Source organism: Zingiber officinale, chromosome 8A, assembly GCF_018446385.1.
Source record: "Zingiber officinale cultivar Zhangliang chromosome 8A, Zo_v1.1, whole genome shotgun sequence".
NCBI classification, from domain to species: Eukaryota; Viridiplantae; Streptophyta; class Magnoliopsida; order Zingiberales; family Zingiberaceae; genus Zingiber; species Zingiber officinale.
Genome location: NC_056000.1, coordinates 29,882,252 through 29,901,484, shown reverse-complemented (window position 1 = coordinate 29,901,484; position 19,233 = coordinate 29,882,252). Strand labels below are relative to the sequence as shown.

The following is a 19,233-nucleotide window of genomic DNA, read 5'->3' as shown; positions in this document are numbered from 1 at the left end:
TAACACCAGTCGACTGATGGTTTTGCCAGTCGACTGGTGCCGAGATGAGTTGATATGATGATCAACTCTCTCCTCTTATTTAAGGAAAGCTTTGGGGCTTGAAGGAGGTTACTGATTATTGTTGAATCACTCCTTGTCATTGCCCAAAGCTTCCAAGCCTACTCTCTTCCTCCTAAACCTAAGTTCATCTTGTAAGAGGAAGAGAACCTTGTGAGAGGTTGTACTCCACCGAGAAGGAGTAAGAGCTAGCCGGAGATTGCCGGGGACTGATCCACCGAAGGATCAAGGGCTCGTCCACCTCAAGGACACGCCGTGGAGTAGGAGCAAGCAATCTCCGAACCACGTAAAAGAATCGTGTTAGTGTTTGTGTTCTTACTCATTGTTTTTTTGTTTTAGTTTCATTTCCGCTTGCGCAAACTAACCGTGTAGAGAAGAAATCAAAGTTGGGGGTGACCTAGCTACCCCCCCCCCTCTTTTAGCCGGCCACCGATCCCTTACACTTAGTACGGATCGAGGAACGAGATCGGAGCGCTTGTTCGGTTGAGTGAAAACAATCTACTGGACCCAGTTATCGCAAGGAAAAGCAACCGAAGCCGACTGAGCGGAGGGGTCCCCAGCCGAGCGGCTACCCCACTCGGCCAAGAAGAGGGATCATTGACGTATCTCTTAATATCTTTCTGAGAGATAGTGTCACCGACACAAGACATGGTCAATAGGTAGATCGTATAGCGGAAGCTTCCACTGTCTCATCAGGGATTTGCATGACTTATTAAGGTATGGTATTAGAGACACTTTTCTGACATATTCTTTCATGGGATGGTTGGGAAAGCATGCCCGCACCTTGGAGAACGTGCACATTGCCCACCAGGGTACTATATAAAGGGGGTCTGTATGTGTTAGTCACTATTCACGTCTGTGCTTTCTGTTGCTCTATTTTCTTCCATCTTTTCTGTGACTGACTTGAGCTTCAGAGGGCCAACGTCGAGGACCCCTTCCATGGCTCGGCACTGACATTTCTTATGTTGCAGAGCGAAGCGGGTTCTATACACGGTCAACTTAGAAGCCACATCCCTAGCTAGCATTCTTCACGATTTTTGGACAGGATCACTAGGCCTTTTCATCTGGCTTTACTCACTAGAACTTTTTCCACTACCTAGCTTCACTCGTTAGGGCTTTTCACCTACCTGACTTCACTCCCCAGAACTTTTCAGCTGCCTGGATTTACTCAACGGAGCTTTCTAATCTTCTTGACTTCACTCACCAAGACTTTCCACATAAGTGTCCGATCAACACTAATCCACTTGAATTTTCTTCTTTATCTAACCTTCCCATTGGTCCTATCCTTACCTAACCTCTAGTTAGGACTTTCCAATCAAGTATCTGATTAACCCTTACCTACTTGACCATCAATATCCCATATAGATAATTACACCTGTAATCTTCATACATTGTCAAACATCAAAACTTAAACATTAAGACTCAAGCTTGAGTCAACTCAAGTTTAGTCAACCTAGTCAACCTTGATCCAAGAGAAATTGCACCAACACATCCTTTATTTGGCCTCTCCACTCTTATTCTCCCCACAACCTCAGCAGAATTGAGCTCCTCTCCCCTGTTAATGCAGGATCGGTGTTCTTATTATCCCCACGACCTCTGCGGGATGAACTCCTCTCCCTGTCAATGTCGGATTAGTGTTTTTATTATCCTAACAACCTCTGCAATTGAGATCCTCTCCTCGGTTAGGGCAGGATCCGTGATGTGGTGTTTTTATCATCCCCACGACTTTGGCGAGATCGAGCTCCTCTCTCCGATCTAGGAGGGATTTGTCTTCTTATTATCCCCATGACTTCTACGGGATTGAGCTCCTCTCCTCGATCAAGACATGATTGGCATTCTAGTGTTCTTATTATCCTAATGACCTTAGCGGGATAGAGCTCTTCTCCCCATCCCCCAACCTCGATCGTTGCAAGCTTTACCACTTGGCTTTCTGGGTCTCTCCTGAGTGGTTGGCAGCTTTAGTCTTTATCTTGTCCAACAACTCGACTCCCTGACTAGACCTCTTAGATCATTTTTATAAGCATCCCACGCTTCTTGAATCAGAATTTGTTCAACTTTACTCTTCAATCTAACTTGGAAGAGGGATGTGTGATATACCTACAGAACCTGCTCGGATCAGTCAGCCCACACCCTGGTCAGTTAGCTTACCCAGATCAATCGCCTGTAGATGAGATCATTCTCTCTGAGCCCCACCTGGACGAACTCGCTCGACCGAACGGTTGCACAAAGGAGCTCACCTGGGCAAAAGCGTTCTTGCTGCACTGTTCTTTTCAACCTCAATCTCTGACTACCCTTGATGACCACAACCACCATACCCTGTGGTCCATAACCACCCTTGATGAGGTAAGCTACACTAAATGTGATGCCTAGTAAATGGTCAGACCATGCCAAATATACAAGTCCGCCGGGTGTCCCCCTTGACAGCGGACCCTTTTTCGTTGACTGAGCCACCTCTTGGCTCGTGTGGCAGCCCATATGTACTTCTTTCCCATCTGGCTATATAAGGGTGAGTGAAGGTAAGCGAAGGAATAGTTTTTTCTTACATGCAAAGATCTTTCTTCTCTCTTAAGCTCTCTTAATTTTCTCGTCTTTTCCTCATGCATATACTCGTGAGCTCCAACTCTCAGCCCAGTGCTAACTTGATCATCTAAGGGATCACGCCGGCCATGCTGACGCCTGTTGAGTCACATTGATACATAGGATCTCAGTTCGATCGGAAGGCGGAAGAAGTTTACAGAAAAAGAGGGAGGGAGAGACCCGGTGCAGCAGATGACACCATCAAAAATAAATCCCGTATAGAAGCTTCTCTGTATAAACACATCCAGGAGGCACTTCCATTAATTATTCTCCTGAAACAAAGCATTTCTCCATGGAAAAAAAACAAAGAGAGGGAAAATCCTCCAGTTCTTCACTGAAACTATTCTGTGTGGTGTTCTTGCTTCCTGTCTTTTCAATAGGTATCGTATCACATTCTTACTAAAAATAGTCATGCACTATATATTCAATTTATATCGATTAATACTAAAAGTAATCGATTCAGTCCTTCCAAAATTTTTCACTAGTATCAAGATAAATCAAAAAAACGTTCGTATCAGACGGACTATCAACTAGTGTTCTTAGGTTAATTATCCATTAAAAAAAATTATCTATTAATTCACCAAAACTAAAATTAAATTCTTAGATACATGAGAAACAAAAAAAGCCACTTCACCATTGCGCCCTTCTGAAGCTATGTTTCTTATTGCTTAGTTAATTTGCAGGGAGAGGTTTGAGTCAAGATTTTGATCTGTCCAGCGTTAATGTGCTACAGTGCAACATGGGGAGAAGAATGGAGTTGACTCAGTGTCCGAATTACAGGTGAAGAACTCATGCAACTGCACGGTTCACGGTGTGTTCCTGCGCTATTTGGGATTCTCTAGCTCCATTGCGGTCGATCCGAAGCTATTTTTGCGGTCGATTCGAAGCTATTTCATCGTGAAGGAGAGTACTATTTGGTTAACGATGGCTGGAGCGTCGAGAACAACCAGTTGGTCAAGTTCTGGTACGTCTGAAACAGGGGCGTTTTCTGTCGCCGAGCTTCAGTACCAGGTGTTGAAGAAAAGAAGGATCAGATGAAAGGAGAATTTAAGTGTTTGTTATTATGATGATGATGATATTATGCATTAATGTATTGGTTAGTATGCAAAAATTATATATACTTTCAACTCCAATGAACTCTACTTGTCTGGCTAAAGAATTTATTGATCTTTGAACAAGATAGATATCTGCTTCACCTATTTTCTGCATCTTTATCATCAAGTAATGTTAGTCCCAACTACTTGGGCAAATTTATTGTGGCACAATTGTAGGATTCTCTTGATGAATTGGCTAGCATTGATCATTCACTTCTTTATGTAGTCCAAGTGACTGTTTCATTTAAATGCATGAAAATTGGATTGAGCAAGTAGATAAGTAGTGAAGTACTTGTACTATAACTCAAAAAGGAGGCCAAAAGATTCAAATACATCATTTTGAACTAGTAATTGATTCAGATAAATAATGAGCAATTTATAGAGTTGAGGTGTGAATGAATCAAGAGTTCAACCGAGCCAAACAAATTCATAATCAGACAAAATGAGCAGGTGGATGAACTCTCTCTATGGTAGATAGCAAACATCTGAAGTCTTCCTAGTCTGTACATATTTTATATGAAGTGAACGGGCATGAGATACAAAAGGCTAACTACTATTTCACTTACTCAAAACTTCTAATTCTTTTCTTCTGTCTCCATGAACTCTTCTATTTCTTTTGATCTCCATGAATCTCTTCAAACCTCTTGGCTCCTCTTTGCTTATGTTCCTCTTCTGAGTGCCTTCACTAGTAACCAGTCCTCCACTAGAGTATTCCTTTGCTTCAAACACTGAGGAAGTAAAAGATGTATCTGGTGCTACGAAAGACATTGGTCCGTCCAACGGGATTCCAACAGATCCATCCTGATGAGGCGGTGGGAACTTTTCGCTTTTGCTTGTCACATTTATATGAGTCATCAATCGCATTCTCTGCAACTTAGCAGCAGAGGAAAAGATACCAACTTGAGTTCATGAGAAAAATAAAGAAAATCACAAGATGTTAAAAGCCGGCCTTGATAGGAAGAAAAAAATATCTTTCAGAGATTATATTAGAATCAATTAGACCACTTGAGTCACCAAAAGGAACTAGTAAATCGGAAATAGGAAATATTGCATCTTGTTCTCAGAAGATTACCATTCCATAATACATATACAGCAAATTTGCAGTATCCAAGAATCCACTTTTCTTCTTGCATTGTAATAGTTAATTAGAGGAAGGACAAAGACTATAAATCAATCAATGGTTTCAATCTTCAAAAATATTATTAAGAAACAACAGAATAGAGTAATGTTTAAAACATCCGAGCAAAGGATCCATTTTGTCATTTTTTTCTACAAAACAAATATAATATTTTGATTACGTTGATTGTATAACTTTCCGATTTGAAATTGTATGCTATGGAAACCAAAGCAAGGACAGAGGTTTCTGATGTCCATAATTTATGACATGTTGATTATTTATTCCTTTTTATATTCAAGGATCTATATGATTCTTTCCAGAACCCTATACTTAAGAGCTAATGTCCAAAATAGTCCATATCTATGGTAATTAATGCTTATGTGTAGACGCAATCTATCCTAACTGACTACTAGAAGCAAGATTATAAATTTTTACCTTCTTTTCATGATGTCTCTCAAAATAGAAGAGAACAAAAGTGAAACAATGGTTTAGCAATAGACTAGAATGCGAACATTAACAGACGTACTTCCAAATTTACTTGCAGCTCTGCATTGGCTTCTGGAGCTGGAACTGCTCTGCTATGGCAATTACGGACACTAGATCGTCTTGATGCTTCAGAATAGCCTTTCCGACAAACAGTGCTTTGTCTGTGGAGTTAAGAAAGCAAGCATGGTTAGTATATGAGTAAGCTTATTCCCGTTAAAGGAGCAGGTATTTACCTTCTGGCCTTCTCTCTCAGTTTTGCATCCATTTCTTTGCTTGGAGGATACTGAGGCAAGCTCGACGGATCACAGGCACAAGGTTCAGTGGTGAAGAACTGTACTAACAGAAAAAATTGGTTATCGATGAATGCTTTTGTTAGTATTTGTTACTTGAAAATTTGTAAATTGTCCTTAGATGCCTATTTTAGCAGTACGTCTACGTATCCCTACTATTGATGAAATTGGGGTTCCACAAAAGGTAATCATTGAGGTACTCACTTCATGGTTCAAAGCAGTAGTAGCTGTGCCTCTATCATCTGGGTCAAGTGAAAGGAGTGAGTCAATTAGAGATAGAGAAGAAGGTGGAAATTCCTTGAAGGTTTCTCTTATGCAACAGGTGTAGTGTTGTTTTGGCCTCACAATAGTAGTATGCCGCAATTTTGATTTCTTCCAGTACTTTTCTGAAGGTGATCCACACAACTTAAAGATCCTGTGTAGCTGCTCCACCTATGTGCACACGATGAGGAGTTCAAACCTCTAGTTTAGTTGTAATACATGAAGTCTATCAGCACAATCATTAACAATTAGGAACTCTCCAGTTTCACCTCCATAAACAATTCATTAAGGAAATATATATATATATATATATATATATATATATATATATATATATATATATATATATATATATATTTTCCATTATACAATGGTAGTAACTATTGCTTTAGGAAATGGAGAACCTACACACAATATTTTTCCAAGACCTATCTATCAGATGTTAGGAATGTGACTGCCGATAATGACACTATGTAGATAAATGCCATACTATGTCATTACCTCGGTCCTTCCAGGCAATACTGGTTTTCCCATAAATAATTCTGCCAAAATGCAGCCAGCACTCCAGAGATCAATACCAACACCATAGTTTGTTGCACCAAGTATTAGTTCTGGAGCACGATACCACAACGTGACCACTCGACTAGTCATTCGTGCCTTGCGGCTAGGATCAAAGGTAGAAGCAAGTCCAAAATCAGCTATCTTGAGTGTTCCTTCATTGTCCAAAAGCAAATTTGAACCTTTGATATCACGGTGCAGGACTCCTCGACTGTGGCAATGCTCAAGACCAGAAAGTAACTGCTTCATGTAGCATTTGACCTGGACCAAATGACAGAACATAGAATATCAAGTGGATATAGCACAAAAGCAAACGTACAAAAAATATGTACACCTATAGATCAAATCCAGTGCTTCTAACGCTCATTTTCTTAGGATATGAACTTAAACTCGATACATATCTCACAGTCAATACACACCTCGTCTATTTTGTAGTGACTTGAAATTTTAACAATTGTGAATCACAAAAGTGAACGAAGCAAAATAGTTGAAGTTGTTGCATCTACAAGTGAACCTGTTTGTTATAAACCATTGTCATAAATGTTTTATAACATACCAGTCAAACTTTCTTCCTACCCTATATTCAATGCCAAATTTACTGCAAATAAAGAGACAGCGAGAAGAATACTTGAGCTTCACTTTCAATCCCTTTCAGACTAATTATTAGGCTTGAAAAATTTTTAGAGGTGCAAATATTTCCCCTTTTTTTATTTTTTTATCCATCAAAATTGGTCGAATTTTCAAAGTAGAGTACCATCCACCAACAATTGCATCCAAAAGTGGAATGATTAATAATAATAATAATAATAATAATAAATAAATAAATAAATAAATAAATAAAAATGAAGTATTGATAGAACAGTAGAAGAAAGACATTTAATGCTAAGAATTGACCGGATCACACCACCAGGAAGAAACGCAACTTTGCGTTCCAAAAGTCTGAGAACCTAAATAGGAAATGGGAATGGGGGATGACCTGGGGCTCCGTGAAATGCACACCGGGAGCTGCAGCGAGTCCAGCGAGGTCATGCTCCATGTACTCAAAGACGAGGTAAAGAGCGGAGGAGACGCGGGAGATGGCAATTCCCTCAAGCCGGACGACGTTAGGGTGGTCAAGCCGCCGGAGCACCGTGATCTCCCTCGCCATGAATCGCACGCTCTCCGGCTCCGCCAGGTCGAAGCGCACTTTCTTCATCGCCACCATCCGCCCCGTCTCCAAGTCCCGCGCCTTATACACGTTGCTGTACGTTCCCGACCCGATCTGGAACCCGCACCAAGACCGGAGCTTTCCTCAACAAAATACCCCAAAATCTCACCTTTAGAATGTGGGAAGGCGGAAGGACCGTACCTTGGCAACCTTGCGGAACGAGTCGGCTCGGCGAGGGTTCCACCCGCGGAGGGATTCTCCAGCGACGGCAAGGAGCCAGATGGGCCAAGTGGAAGGGTCGGGAGGGGAGAGCGCCGGGGGGATGCAGGGGCGTTCTGAGGGCCACGTTGGGGGGGCTTTCTCGGCGGGGGCCGACGGGGCGGCGGCGCTCCGCTTGCTGAGGAGGCAACCCATGGGTGGCCGCCTACATCGAGGGCGGGAAGTGGTTCCCCGGCATGTCGTGGCTGCAACTTGCAAAGAGATACTCCCCCCGCAGTATACTGCGCTTGAAGAAGAGAAAAGAGGCAGCGTGAGAGTGGCAAAATTGGAAAAGCACAAAAATCGTTCAGAATATTTCAGGATTGACATTGACTTATATAAACAGCCAGAAAAATTTACGCAAAAACTAAAAGCGAAAAGTCAACCATAATAAATGTTGTAATTAATAACCCGTCGGTGTGACATGACGTCACGGTATTGATAATCACTCTTTAATTTTGCATTCCTTTTCCAAAAGATGTTATCATGCCAAGTAATTACCAGAAAAAGAGACGTGAAAAGGGGTAAACTCGTAGATAAAGTGAAGTGGGAGGCCATTCGTGTAGGCCCATTTTCAAACCACAAAAATGCTCCGGTTGGCGTTCAAGAACTCCTGACGACTGAGAACTTGCAATTTATCTCAGAACACGACGCGTGTGCAAGCGGCTTAAATGAGCCTGCCCGTCGCATTCATGCCCTCACCGGATCGCACCCCTTTTCCCATGATCACTCTCTCCTAGATCCCATGTCTTTACTCAAACAGCAAACTCCAATTTGCAGAATAAAAATAAATCTGCTTAGGATTCTTTTTTATTTCCAGTACACAGTGAGAATACGATAACTATTGAAAAAAAAAAATATGTCACCTTGGTTAAGATCTATATAATCAGAATCTTCATTTATTTGAAACAAGCAGATAGATCATTACTAAAAATATTTTATTTCCAGGGTCATCCAATCAATCTACTAACTTCACAAGATTCATCCACCACCTTAATAATAAATACTAGAAAGTAATAGATAAGAAAAGAATTCAGAGATGAGAGGGACATGCATGCAAAGATAACGAAAAATAATAAGGCAAATGCTTTCATACTTGTTGCGGTTTGGCAAATGCCTTCTCCTACTGCAGTGACACAGGCTGCCATAAGCCTGAAGCCATTAAAGTTGCTGCATCTGATCTCCTTTCAAGACGATTAACAATTAGAACAGTTTAGCAAGCAACTTGAAACAACACCAAGTATATAATTCCAATTTACCCAAGTAAAGCCATCACCTCTTCCTCTCTTATCTACCAGTCTGTTCCATTCTCTTCTCACAGCTTTCTGGTCTCCACGCTGAAAAGGACAACACTAGCTAGTAAGCATTCAATGTAAGGGAGCCTGAGGAATGTGGGTCATAGGTTCATCACTTTTCCCTTTCAAAATTCTACTGGTCTTTCTGCACATAGCAGCTCTGCTCTTGTTACCACTGCGTTGGCTCTGATCTCTCTGGTTCCTCTTTTGCACCCCTCCCCAGGGCCAATCTAAACAGCTCAGTCACAGTCTACTGCTCTTCAAAGCACCATATCATTGCACTGTATGCAACCAAGAATCTAATTTCAGTTTCCTAAATAATTAAGTCCTCAAGTGCAAACATAGATACAAAATAAATTTCACCATAAAGGTATTGAATAAAGAAGGATGCTTGCAGCTTTCTGTTCAAAAGATCTGAGCAGTCCTGTGGCAAATGGTTGGATTGCATTGCTTGAAATTTGAGTGGCATCATGAAGGCCTATCATTTTAGAAAGATATTGAAAGGGCTGATGGCATCACAGCTGTCATAATTGCTTTGCCCTGAAATTTCCTATAGTCTTGTACATCTTATTGTAGTGCAATCCATCATCATCATAAATAGCATTTATATTTGAGATAAAAGTTGTATTCCAAACAAATAACTTTTTTTTTCTATTCTCCTCAAGTTAAGCCAACCAAAAGAAGTGTTTTATTTTGACAGAAAATCCATAATGGTCTTAAAGGAAAAGTCTGCATCTTCAAGAACAAGAATGAAAGTGATAGCACAAAATTACAGTTTTCAAGGAGAATCAATCATCCCCAAACTAGAATGACAAGTAAATAATGCTTGGTGTAGATTGTTTCTTTATTTCTTGTGCAGCACTGAATTTAAAACAGCCGGAAGCTTATGCATCTTGAATGATGGTAGTAACTGCAAATTAATTAAACACAATGAAATAACCCATGTTTAGCACAAATTATATACTTATATAGCCAGAAGTATATTTGTTCCAATAGAGCCTGATTTGTTGATGGATATGGCTCACCTCTTTTCCCAGAATTCCTAGTTGTCCCATTCATATAATTGTCTGAAACATTTCTGCCAAAACACATGCCAAAATGATGATCAGATTTTTTTAACTTCAAGATATCTTTAATTGAAAAGTGAGGGATTGTAGAATTCCTCTCACATCTCAGTTAGGTTGCCAGTGACAATGAGATCAAGCACTTGTTCTGGTATTACTCCAGAAAGATTATTTCCATTAAGCCGCCTGGAAAATTTGCACATACTTTTAGTCTATTATTGAGGATTGGAAGTGAAAGAAACATTTAATGTACAGGGACTTACAAGTTCACTAAGGACTCAATGTTGCCAAGAGAAGAAGGGATTGAGCCACTCAATGCATTGCTGGAGAAATCCAATATCGCCAGCTTTATCAAGTTCCCTAGCATAGGTGGTATTCCACCAGTTAGGTTATTTGAATGCAACCTCCTGCAATATCATTCATTCATTAAATCCTTAGTAATGAAACTTCAATCAGATTACAACATTCTAACAATATGATATATTTTCATTTACATTCATCTAAAACAAAAAATCTATAGTTGTAAATAATAATTGCAAACTTACAAGAAAACCAAGGACTGGATGTTGCCAAGAGAAGAAGGGATTGAGCCAGTCAGTCGATTCAAATACAAATCCAAGCTCACCAACTTCGTCAAGTTCCCCAGTTCAGTTGGTATGGCTCCAGTTATGAAATTTGCATATAACTCTCTGCATTGTTCACCATTTCATTCATTAAATCACAAGCAGTGATGTTGCTTCAAATTTTGTTCTAACAATATTTTCTTATGCAGAAATATAGTCTGAATTAACTTAAATTCTGAAATTCTATATTAAATTCCTCTTTAAAGGGTTCCTTACAAGTATTGAAGATTTGCTAGTCCTCCCAAACCAGGACTGAGAGGACCTGATAATGAAGCATTACCCAAATCCCTGTTCCAAAAAGCATATCAAATATTAAGCAACGAGTGCAACATTTACTATTGAAGGTTAGGCCTAATGCAATTTTAGCATTGGTCATTGAAAATTTCACCAATCAATTCTAATTGCAAAACATAACACTTTTGAGGAAAACCACAATCAGCAACAAAATAAGCAAGCATTGTGAATGTATATTTCAAAGTCATTTCAATTGTGATACTATCAAAATGTGGTGATTAGTCAAGCATAGAAAAGCTTACAGTCGTATAACAGAGTTTTCGTTGTTACAAGTGACATGAAACCAAGTGCAGGGATTCACCAGAGTTGGATCCCAGCTTTGCAGGACATTATGTGGATCATTCCAAGCACTTCTCTGGGCAATAAGAATATCACCTGCCAAACACAAGATTAAATAATCAATAACCGTTTTAATAGGACACGTTATTTCAAAAATTATGTCTATTTTCTTTAAATATTCCTTTGAACAAAGATTTTGGAGGATGTAATGAAGGAATTCTAGATTGACACTTAATTTCAAGATCATACCTTCAAGGTTGGAATTCACCATTCTTGCAACAATGATAAGGATACACAGAGAAGCTAATTGCCATGCCTTCATTGTAGAAGATTAATCCACAAGTCAAAACTGCAATATGATTCTTCCTCTCTATCTTTCTCTCTGAAACAAGAGTTTGCAAGAAATTTCTTGCTTGCTGTTTATACAGGTTTAAGCCGAAGAACAAGGCTTCAGACTTTTAGTCCCTCCAATGAATTAGTCAAAACTCTTACTTTGAAGTCATCGCTATATTAAATTGGATAATATAATCTTGTTTACTGAGTCTGAGTCTCATGGGCAATTTTTCTAGTCGTCCGTTGAAAATTAAGCTCTTCTAGAATCATTTGTCGATAGACTAATCAAATATGTACCGATTTACCAAAGCTTCTTCAAACAAATCTTCAGTGAATCAGCAGGTCTCAGCAGAAGTCAAATCTTGTGCATCATGTACATCAACCATTCGAATTACTAATATTGCCAGAAACTGATCGACCAAAAATGGCACAGTGAGACTTTACCTACTCACGAAACCGACAGCCCTGGGCAAGTCCTACGCCGCCTCGTAAAGACCAACATCGGCGACTATGGCGTGCCCGCGTCAACTAATTAGAAAAGCCGAATCGCCTTGGGCCGATCAGCAGAGACCTCACCACCTACTACCTCCACCAGCCCCTCATTCCAAACAATGAAACGATTATCCTCGCCCTCATCCATAGGCGCCGATTGTGGGGCGTCGGCGTCGGCGTCGGCGTCGGCGTCGGCGTCGGCGTCGACTGGGAGTGGAAATTGAGCGTTAGAATGGGATGGGCATGGTGGCGGATCATGGGCCTACCGAGGCCTCGACCAATCCCAAAACAGTGCACAACTCCTTTTTTTTAAAAAATAATAATAAATTTAATTAATTTCGTTGATTAACCTCATCCCAGCTTAGTACAGTATCTTTTAACTACGTGTTTTATTTAGATAAAAAAATTCTATAAATATATTATAGTCATACTTGAATGATAACTTGAATGTCTTATCACAATACTATAACTCTAGAGACATGCACGACTCCTTTCAATAGCTATATTAGAGAGTAAATTTGAGATGGATACTTAGACTAGCGCATGATGATAATATCATTATGAGATTTAGGGATAAATCTTAGTTAGTCAATTATTGATGAAGGTTCTGAAGCGAGTAAATCAATTTGGATTTCATCGTGAAAATTATATATATGATATTCAAATTTAATTTTGACTTAAGCTCAATTTGAAGTAAAATTCGAGCTCGAAGATGGATTCGAACAGAATGAATTATAGTTTCACAGCAGCATGACAAAGCACTAGACAGCAAAGTATTAGTAAATAGAATCGGACACTACTTGAGTAAAAAAGTTTTAGTGAATCAAGAAGATTCTAGGTAGAGAATGATCAGATGAGTTGATGAATTAGACATCTAGCTTGTAACTTTTGACTAAGTATTTAGAATGTATTTTTATTTTTATTGTATTTAGGATATTTTTGGTATAGAAATTCATCCCTCAATTATTAACAAAGTTAAGATATTATCTATAATGATATAATATCTTAGGGCTAAGACCTCATGATTTTATTTTTTGGTTTTACCCAAAATGTTTCATACTAATGGAAATATTTTTCTATTATAAACCCATAATTTTTTTTATATGTTTTCAATGTAGGATTTTGTTCGTAATCCTACAACTCAAACAATCTCCCTCAAACGAAGGGATAAGCTTCCTTTTAAACGAAAAGTCTATCGTTTGACGTCTGATCCTCGACCCACCCACCCGACCTACTAGAACTTCCTTACCCCTCAATTCAACTGACTTACTATGTCTTCCTTGTCTAGCCGCAACTAGGGCTTCTCTGCCTGGTTATTCACTAGGACTTTTTGTCTGGTGTCTAGTCCTCTTAATCTGGATACAAGAACGTCCACTTCTTTTATTTGATGTCAATATTCTACTCACATGTCTCGATTAAACATTTAGACCATAGCTTTTGTATATAGTCAATAGTTAAACCTTCTGGCAATCCGAATTTTGATACAAATTATTAGATATATCTACAATGGTATAATATTCCCTATTTGGGTCTAAGATCTCATGGGATTTTTTTGAGTTTTACCAAAAAAAACTACATATCAATAGAGATATTTTTTCCTTATAAGCCCATGATTTTTTCCATATGTTTTCAATGTGAAATTTTGTTTGCAACTTTGCAACCCCAACATAATCGCTATCCTGTCCGATGTCAAAACAGTAATTTTCGATCGATTGAAAGATACTTTTGGTCGGCTGAATAGTTCAAGCCACCGAACAAAATGGTTCAATCGACCAAACACTTGAGATAAGATAGAATGGATACAATCTGACTCTAGAAGTAAATATCAGGATCAGTCAACTATACCGAATATCGATCGAGCGACTTGAAATGCAGATCGAGCAAGATGCGATTTGACCCTGAAAGGAAAGATGGGGATTGATCAACCGTCTTAGAGGATCAGGTGACCGAAAAAGTGGATCGGATCAAATGTGTAAGGAAATCTAAGGATCGGTCGGCCATTTTAGATGATCAATCGACTAAAAAAACATAAAAATCAAACACTAATTTTGCATGATCAAATCTGGATCAGTCAAAAGAAGCTCGACAACAAGGGCTCACAAACACACATTCTTTCAATTCTTTCATTCATCTCTTCGATCAAACAAATTATGTCCTTCTACACGCCGTTTCTCTCTGACAACCAATGTCGAAGCTCTATATTTAAAAATTATCAGTAATCTTTCATTTGTATTGCATTTTATTTAGATGTATAGTAAAATATTGTTATACTCTCTCCAATGGTAAGAGGTTAAATGAGAGACTAGAAGTTTCTTATTCAAAAAATGATCCAACGGATAATAGGCCTCAAAATAGCGGTCTTGTAGACTGAATCAAGTAAACAATGTATCTCTTCGTATTGTACTTATTCAGTTGCATTCTGATTAACTTTGAAAAAAATAAAAAAATTAAACGAGCGATAATCACCCATGGCATTTCTCCATCCTACACAATATTCATCATTAAACTTAAGTTCAGCTCGAGCTCAATTAGATTTTTAATAAACAAACTTGAACACGACTAAACATGACTTGTCTGCACTCCTAATATCAAGTACCAAGCAATCAAGCAGATTAAATACAATAAAAATTTGAAAAAGAAAAAACTGTTGAATAATCACAAAAACTCTAGAGTAAATTTGTATAGTTCTATGATCATTCTCAATATCAGTAGCTATAAACTTTGTTCATTAATATCTCAGAAGTCATACAGGAATTCACAAGCAAATTAATGAAGAAACCAGAATCTGTAGTTAGCAAATTAGATGAGCAAAAAGGAAGAGGAAAAAAATTAAAATAAGTGCAGTAAAAGTTAGCTTGGGACTTCAACTTTTTTGCTCTGTCATATTTCCTGAACGAGTTAGCGGAGGAAGAAATCCCTGATTACATGAGCTTGACCTAGATACGGCTGTGAACTTCTCCTGTACTGCAGTGTCATCACATGATCAACACTCGACCGCGGCGAGTCGGGAATCATGACCATTGCGTTGCTTGAACTCCAAATGGTATCTCGAACATACTGCAAGGTGAAGAAGGGGAGAAGTTTTCGATCTCTACATGTAATCTCCACCTGACCATTCAAGTCGATGAAAAGTTGAGATAGATGCCACTGAAGAAGTTACACAGAACTTCATTCAGATTCAGTCAAAACCGTGAATACAAAGGGAGTATCACTTTGATGAGGAATGATATGTTTTATCCTGTCCACACCTAGTATAAATCCTAGATCCTAAATCCTAAATCCTATATCTCAAAATCTAAACCATAACCCTAAGCTTTAAAAAACTACAGCATCATACATAATCCATCTTTAAATGGTGACAAAGCATAAAATATCTGTTTTAAATTGCTTTTTAAATAAAATTATCAAATATTATAACTAGATCATTTTTGTTATCACTGAAAAAAATAGTTTTTTAGAAAGCATAACTGAATTTTTTTTTTTAATATAGTGACTGAATAAAAAAGGTACTATTTGTATAAATACTTAAGGAATTCCAAAGTCTAACAGAATGAATGAATTGTTAGTGCTTTCTTAGTCTGTGATTTATCAGCAATGTGTAATTTATTGAATTTTGTGTTTAATTATTCTTCCAGTGGTAACAAGATACAGTTCATTATATTATTTTATGAAAGCATAAAGATTTATTATTACAGAAGTTTTTTTCTTTTCTTCTTGATTATTTATTTATCTTAATTTCAGTTCTTAGGATATCTTGGTAAATTAGTACGTAATTAATTGTTGACTAATTTGATTAATCATATAAGGGAAGCACAATTAATTAATCTTATACGGAACTTGTCTATTCAATTCCGATTGATGACAGGTCAATTTATGATAAAGATTATTAGTTAACTATTATCGCAAAAAAAAAATATTCTAAACTCTGATTAATCAATTGATAACAATAACTATCTACTCTACTATTTGTTGGATATTGGGGCCTTAAATGGACCAAAACGATTTAGAAGAAGGAAGTCATCAATTGTTGAAAGTCGTAATTGACTTCAAAATTGAAATCTACGATTCGCGTAGATAGATTTAGACTATTAATTTGTTCAAAACCGATTAAGGGTGAATGAGAAATTAATGTTTAAAGTCAACCCAAAATAACATTTGTTATTCATTAATAAAGTGCATAGGAGAATAGTCACACATCGGAAATTTTCGATGTGTATTCTCTACTTATTAATGAAGATGTGTTAATGGAGTTAACACAAAAAATAAAAGGACAGGTGACCCCTTAGCCCAGGGCGAGCAGGTGCTCGCACCTGTGAGCCCGCCACCCGCCACGTGCGCACGTGCGCACGTGGGCGCTTTGTAGGCGCACTTTGCACTTCGCACGTACGCATCGTGACGTGGCAGCGCCTATGCGGCATCCTCGTGGGCAAAGGGAGATGACTGGACAGTTGACTTAGGGAATGGATGGCTACCGTTGATCAACGTTGATCAAATAGATATGATGGATCGCTTGTGATGCGATCTAGAGCGTTGGATCGCAAAGAGTAACGATCTAACGGCCTGGGATGAGGCTTGATCTGAAGCATCGAATCAATGGATCCAGATCCGATGGCTGATGACAATAGGCGGGATCTGAGGGTCACAACTCCTCAGATCTGATGGATGAGATTGAAGTGGGCTTGGTGAAGGGTTACAACCCTTCAGAATAGATGATCTAGATCGATCCAGCCCAAGGAACACATCCACTCACCCAAAGGACACTCAACCTCTTCGTTCAGTATAAATAGAACCCTCCAGATGATGGAATACTCACTCAATCTTCTCTTCTCTTCCTCAAGCATTCATCACATCTTGTGCATTCAAGAGTCCAAGAAGTCTACTAAAGGTTCGCTGGTCTCGGAAGTCGGAGTGCTATGATTCCGAGACGTTCGTCGTCGTTGTATCTTGGGAACGAATTGCAACAATCCGTTAAGCACCGTAGCGGAGCAATATCGTTTACGGAGATAGTGTCGAACACTAGCCTCGACGATCAGTTTGCATACTCCAGAAGCTACCCGGAGACAACAGTCGTAAACGATATTTCCTGCAAACTGATATGGCTACCAACGACATTCCGACGGCCGTTCCGACCGTCGTTCCGACCGCCATTCCGACAACCATTCCGCACGGAGAAAAGCCGGAGAAATTCACCGGAACCGACTTCAAAAGATGGCAACAGAAGATGTTGTTTTATCTAACAACGCTAAACCTTGTACGATTTTTGCACGAAGACACGCCAGCCGCTACGGAAGGAAGTAAGGCTGCTAGCGATGCGTGGTCTCATGGAGATTTTCTGTGCCGCAATTATATACTCAACGCCTTGGACAACACGTTATATAACGTATATTGTTCTCTGGAGACGGCAAAATCTTTGTGGGAATCCCTTGAGAAGAAATACAAGACCGAAAATGCTGGATTGAAGAAATTCATCGTCGGTCGATTTCTGGATTTCAAGATGGTGGACTCAAAAAGCGTCTCATCTCGAGTCCAAGATATGCAATTAATACTGCATGATCTGGACGCCGAAGGCATGAAGCTGAACGAGACATTCGCAGTTGCTGCGGTAATTGAGAAGCTCCCTCCGTCATGGAAGGATTTCAAGAATTACCTAAAGCACAAGCAAAAGGAAATAGGGCTGCAAGACCTGATCCTGAGGCTATGAATAGAAGAGGATAATCGAAAGTTATCCGACTTCAGAGGAACCAAGCGGACTATAGACGAAATGTTTAACCTGGTCGAGCCGAACGCCAAAAAGAAGGCTCAAGCAAAGAAGTTCAAAGGCTCCTGCTACAACTGTGGAAAGGCAGGACACCTATCCAAAGACTGCAGACGCCCAAAGAAGCCAACCAAGGGGCCAAAGGATGTTGCGAATCATGTCGCAACCTCTCTTGAGGACTTGGATCTCACTGCGATTGTATTTGAAGCCAACTTGGTGGATACCAACCCGAAGCAGTGGTTCATTGATACTGGAGCAACTCGTCATATCTGTTCCGATAAAGCGATGTTCTCCAAGTATACTCCGATAAATGGCAGGAAGCTCTATATGGGTAATTCCACGACGTCGCCAATTGTTGGACTCGGGAAAGTTGTTCTGAAGATGACGTCCGGAAAGGAGCTAACACTCATTGATGTACTCCATGTTCCCGACATCAGTAAGAACCTAGTTTCTGGAGCGGCATTGGTAAAAGCCGGATTTAGGCTAGTGTTCCAGTCAGACAACTTTGTACTTACGAAGAATGGTGTCTTCGTAGGAAAGGGGTACCTAGAAAATGGTCTATTCAAAATGGTTGTAATGCCTGTACTCCGAAATTTTGATGGCAATAAAATAAATGCTTCCAGCTATGTTGTTGAGTGTTTTAATTTATGGCATGATCGACTCGGACATGTGAATAATAATACTCTCAAACGTCTCGTCAAATTAAATTTATTACAAAACGTCAATGTTGACGGAACACTCAAATGTGAAGTGTGCGTGGAAGCGAAAATGACGAAACTACCTTTTCATTCGGTGGAAAGGACGACAACTCCTCTAGAGTTAATACATAGTGATCTATGTGACTTGAAATTTGTGCAAACTAGAGGAGGTAAAAAATATTTTATTACTTTTATCGATGACTGCACAAAGTTCTGTTATGTTTTTCTTTTAAGAAGTAAAGACGAAACCCTAGAGGCGTTCAGAACCTATAAAACAGAAGTTGAAAACCAACTTGACAAACGAATTAAAATAATTCGAAGCGATAGAGGTGGAGAATATGGTGCACCGTTTGATGAATTTTGTACAGAATCTGGCATTATCCATCAAACAACGACACCTTACTCACCTCAATCAAACGGTGTTGCCGAACGTAAAAATCGGACACTAAAAGAAATGATGAATGCCTTGTTGATAAATTCAGGCTTACCTCAAAACTTGTGGGGGTAAGCAATATTATCGGCAAATCACATTCTCAACAGAATCCTTCATAAGAA

At 39.2% G+C, this 19,233-nt stretch overlaps 3 protein-coding genes across 6 annotated transcripts in view; all 3 read right to left on the bottom strand.

Moving 5' to 3' along the window:
• Positions 1 to 4,062: 4,062 nt before the first annotated feature.
• On the bottom strand, positions 4,063 to 9,031 carry LOC122008257 (probable serine/threonine-protein kinase At1g54610). Of its 3 annotated transcripts, none has more exons than XM_042563934.1 (8): positions 8,942 to 9,031; positions 7,789 to 8,087; positions 7,417 to 7,701; positions 6,384 to 6,701; positions 5,826 to 6,053; positions 5,565 to 5,662; positions 5,372 to 5,492; positions 4,063 to 4,601 (listed from the first exon to the last, which is right to left on the bottom strand). In XM_042563934.1, the coding sequence occupies exons 1-8, from the start codon at positions 8,991 to 8,993 to the stop codon at positions 4,287 to 4,289; spliced, it is 1,716 nt and encodes a 571-aa protein (XP_042419868.1). In that variant the 5' UTR covers positions 8,994 to 9,031; the 3' UTR covers positions 4,063 to 4,286. The 3 variants fall into 3 exon arrangements, with proteins under 3 accessions (XP_042419868.1, XP_042419869.1, XP_042419870.1); XM_042563935.1 differs by having other exon boundaries at positions 4,063 to 4,595; XM_042563936.1 differs by lacking the exon at positions 8,942 to 9,031 and having other exon boundaries at positions 7,789 to 8,127.
• A 724-nt stretch (positions 9,032 to 9,755) lies between these two features.
• Positions 9,756 to 12,443, bottom strand: LOC122008258 (leucine-rich repeat protein 2-like). The gene is made up of 8 exons (XM_042563937.1): positions 11,650 to 12,443; positions 11,364 to 11,496; positions 11,044 to 11,115; positions 10,750 to 10,893; positions 10,468 to 10,611; positions 10,310 to 10,390; positions 10,166 to 10,218; positions 9,756 to 10,050 (listed from the first exon to the last, which is right to left on the bottom strand). Exons 1-8 carry the CDS (start codon positions 11,720 to 11,722, stop codon positions 10,025 to 10,027), a joined length of 726 nt encoding a protein of 241 aa, XP_042419871.1. The 5' UTR covers positions 11,723 to 12,443; the 3' UTR covers positions 9,756 to 10,024.
• Positions 12,444 to 14,903: 2,460 nt separating this feature from the next.
• Positions 14,904 to 19,233, bottom strand: part of LOC122008259 (protein LAX PANICLE 2-like) — a 32,163-nt gene continuing 27,833 nt past the window's right edge. Inside the window, exon 3 of one of the 2 annotated variants that reach the window (XM_042563939.1) lies at positions 14,904 to 15,333. In XM_042563939.1, the coding sequence (XP_042419873.1) occupies positions 15,124 to 15,333 (210 nt within the window). In that variant the 3' untranslated portion in view covers positions 14,904 to 15,123. The remainder of the gene's footprint in view (positions 15,334 to 19,233) is intronic. The other variant, XM_042563938.1, reaches the window with a different exon arrangement.

Excerpts from the sequence above, each read along its gene's own strand:
- LOC122008258 (XM_042563937.1), bottom strand. The coding sequence starts at position 11,722 with ATGAAGGCATGGCAATTAGCTTCTCTGTGTATCCTTATCATTGTTGCA. Across the intron at positions 10,894-11,043 it reads CTAGCAAATCTTCAATACTT|AGAGTTATATGCAAATTTCA; the intron begins GTAAGGAACCCT and ends TGAACAATGCAG. Across the intron at positions 10,051-10,165 it reads TAGGAATTCTGGGAAAAGAG|TTACTACCATCATTCAAGAT; the intron begins GTGAGCCATATC and ends ATTAATTTGCAG.
- LOC122008257 (XM_042563934.1), bottom strand. The coding sequence starts at position 8,993 with ATGGCAGCCTGTGTCACTGCAGTAGGAGAAGGCATTTGCCAAACCGCA. Across the intron at positions 8,088-8,941 it reads CATTTGCCAAACCGCAACAA|TATACTGCGGGGGGAGTATC; the intron begins GTATGAAAGCAT and ends CTTCAAGCGCAG. Across the intron at positions 7,702-7,788 it reads CGTTCCGCAAGGTTGCCAAG|ATCGGGTCGGGAACGTACAG; the intron begins GTACGGTCCTTC and ends TGCGGGTTCCAG.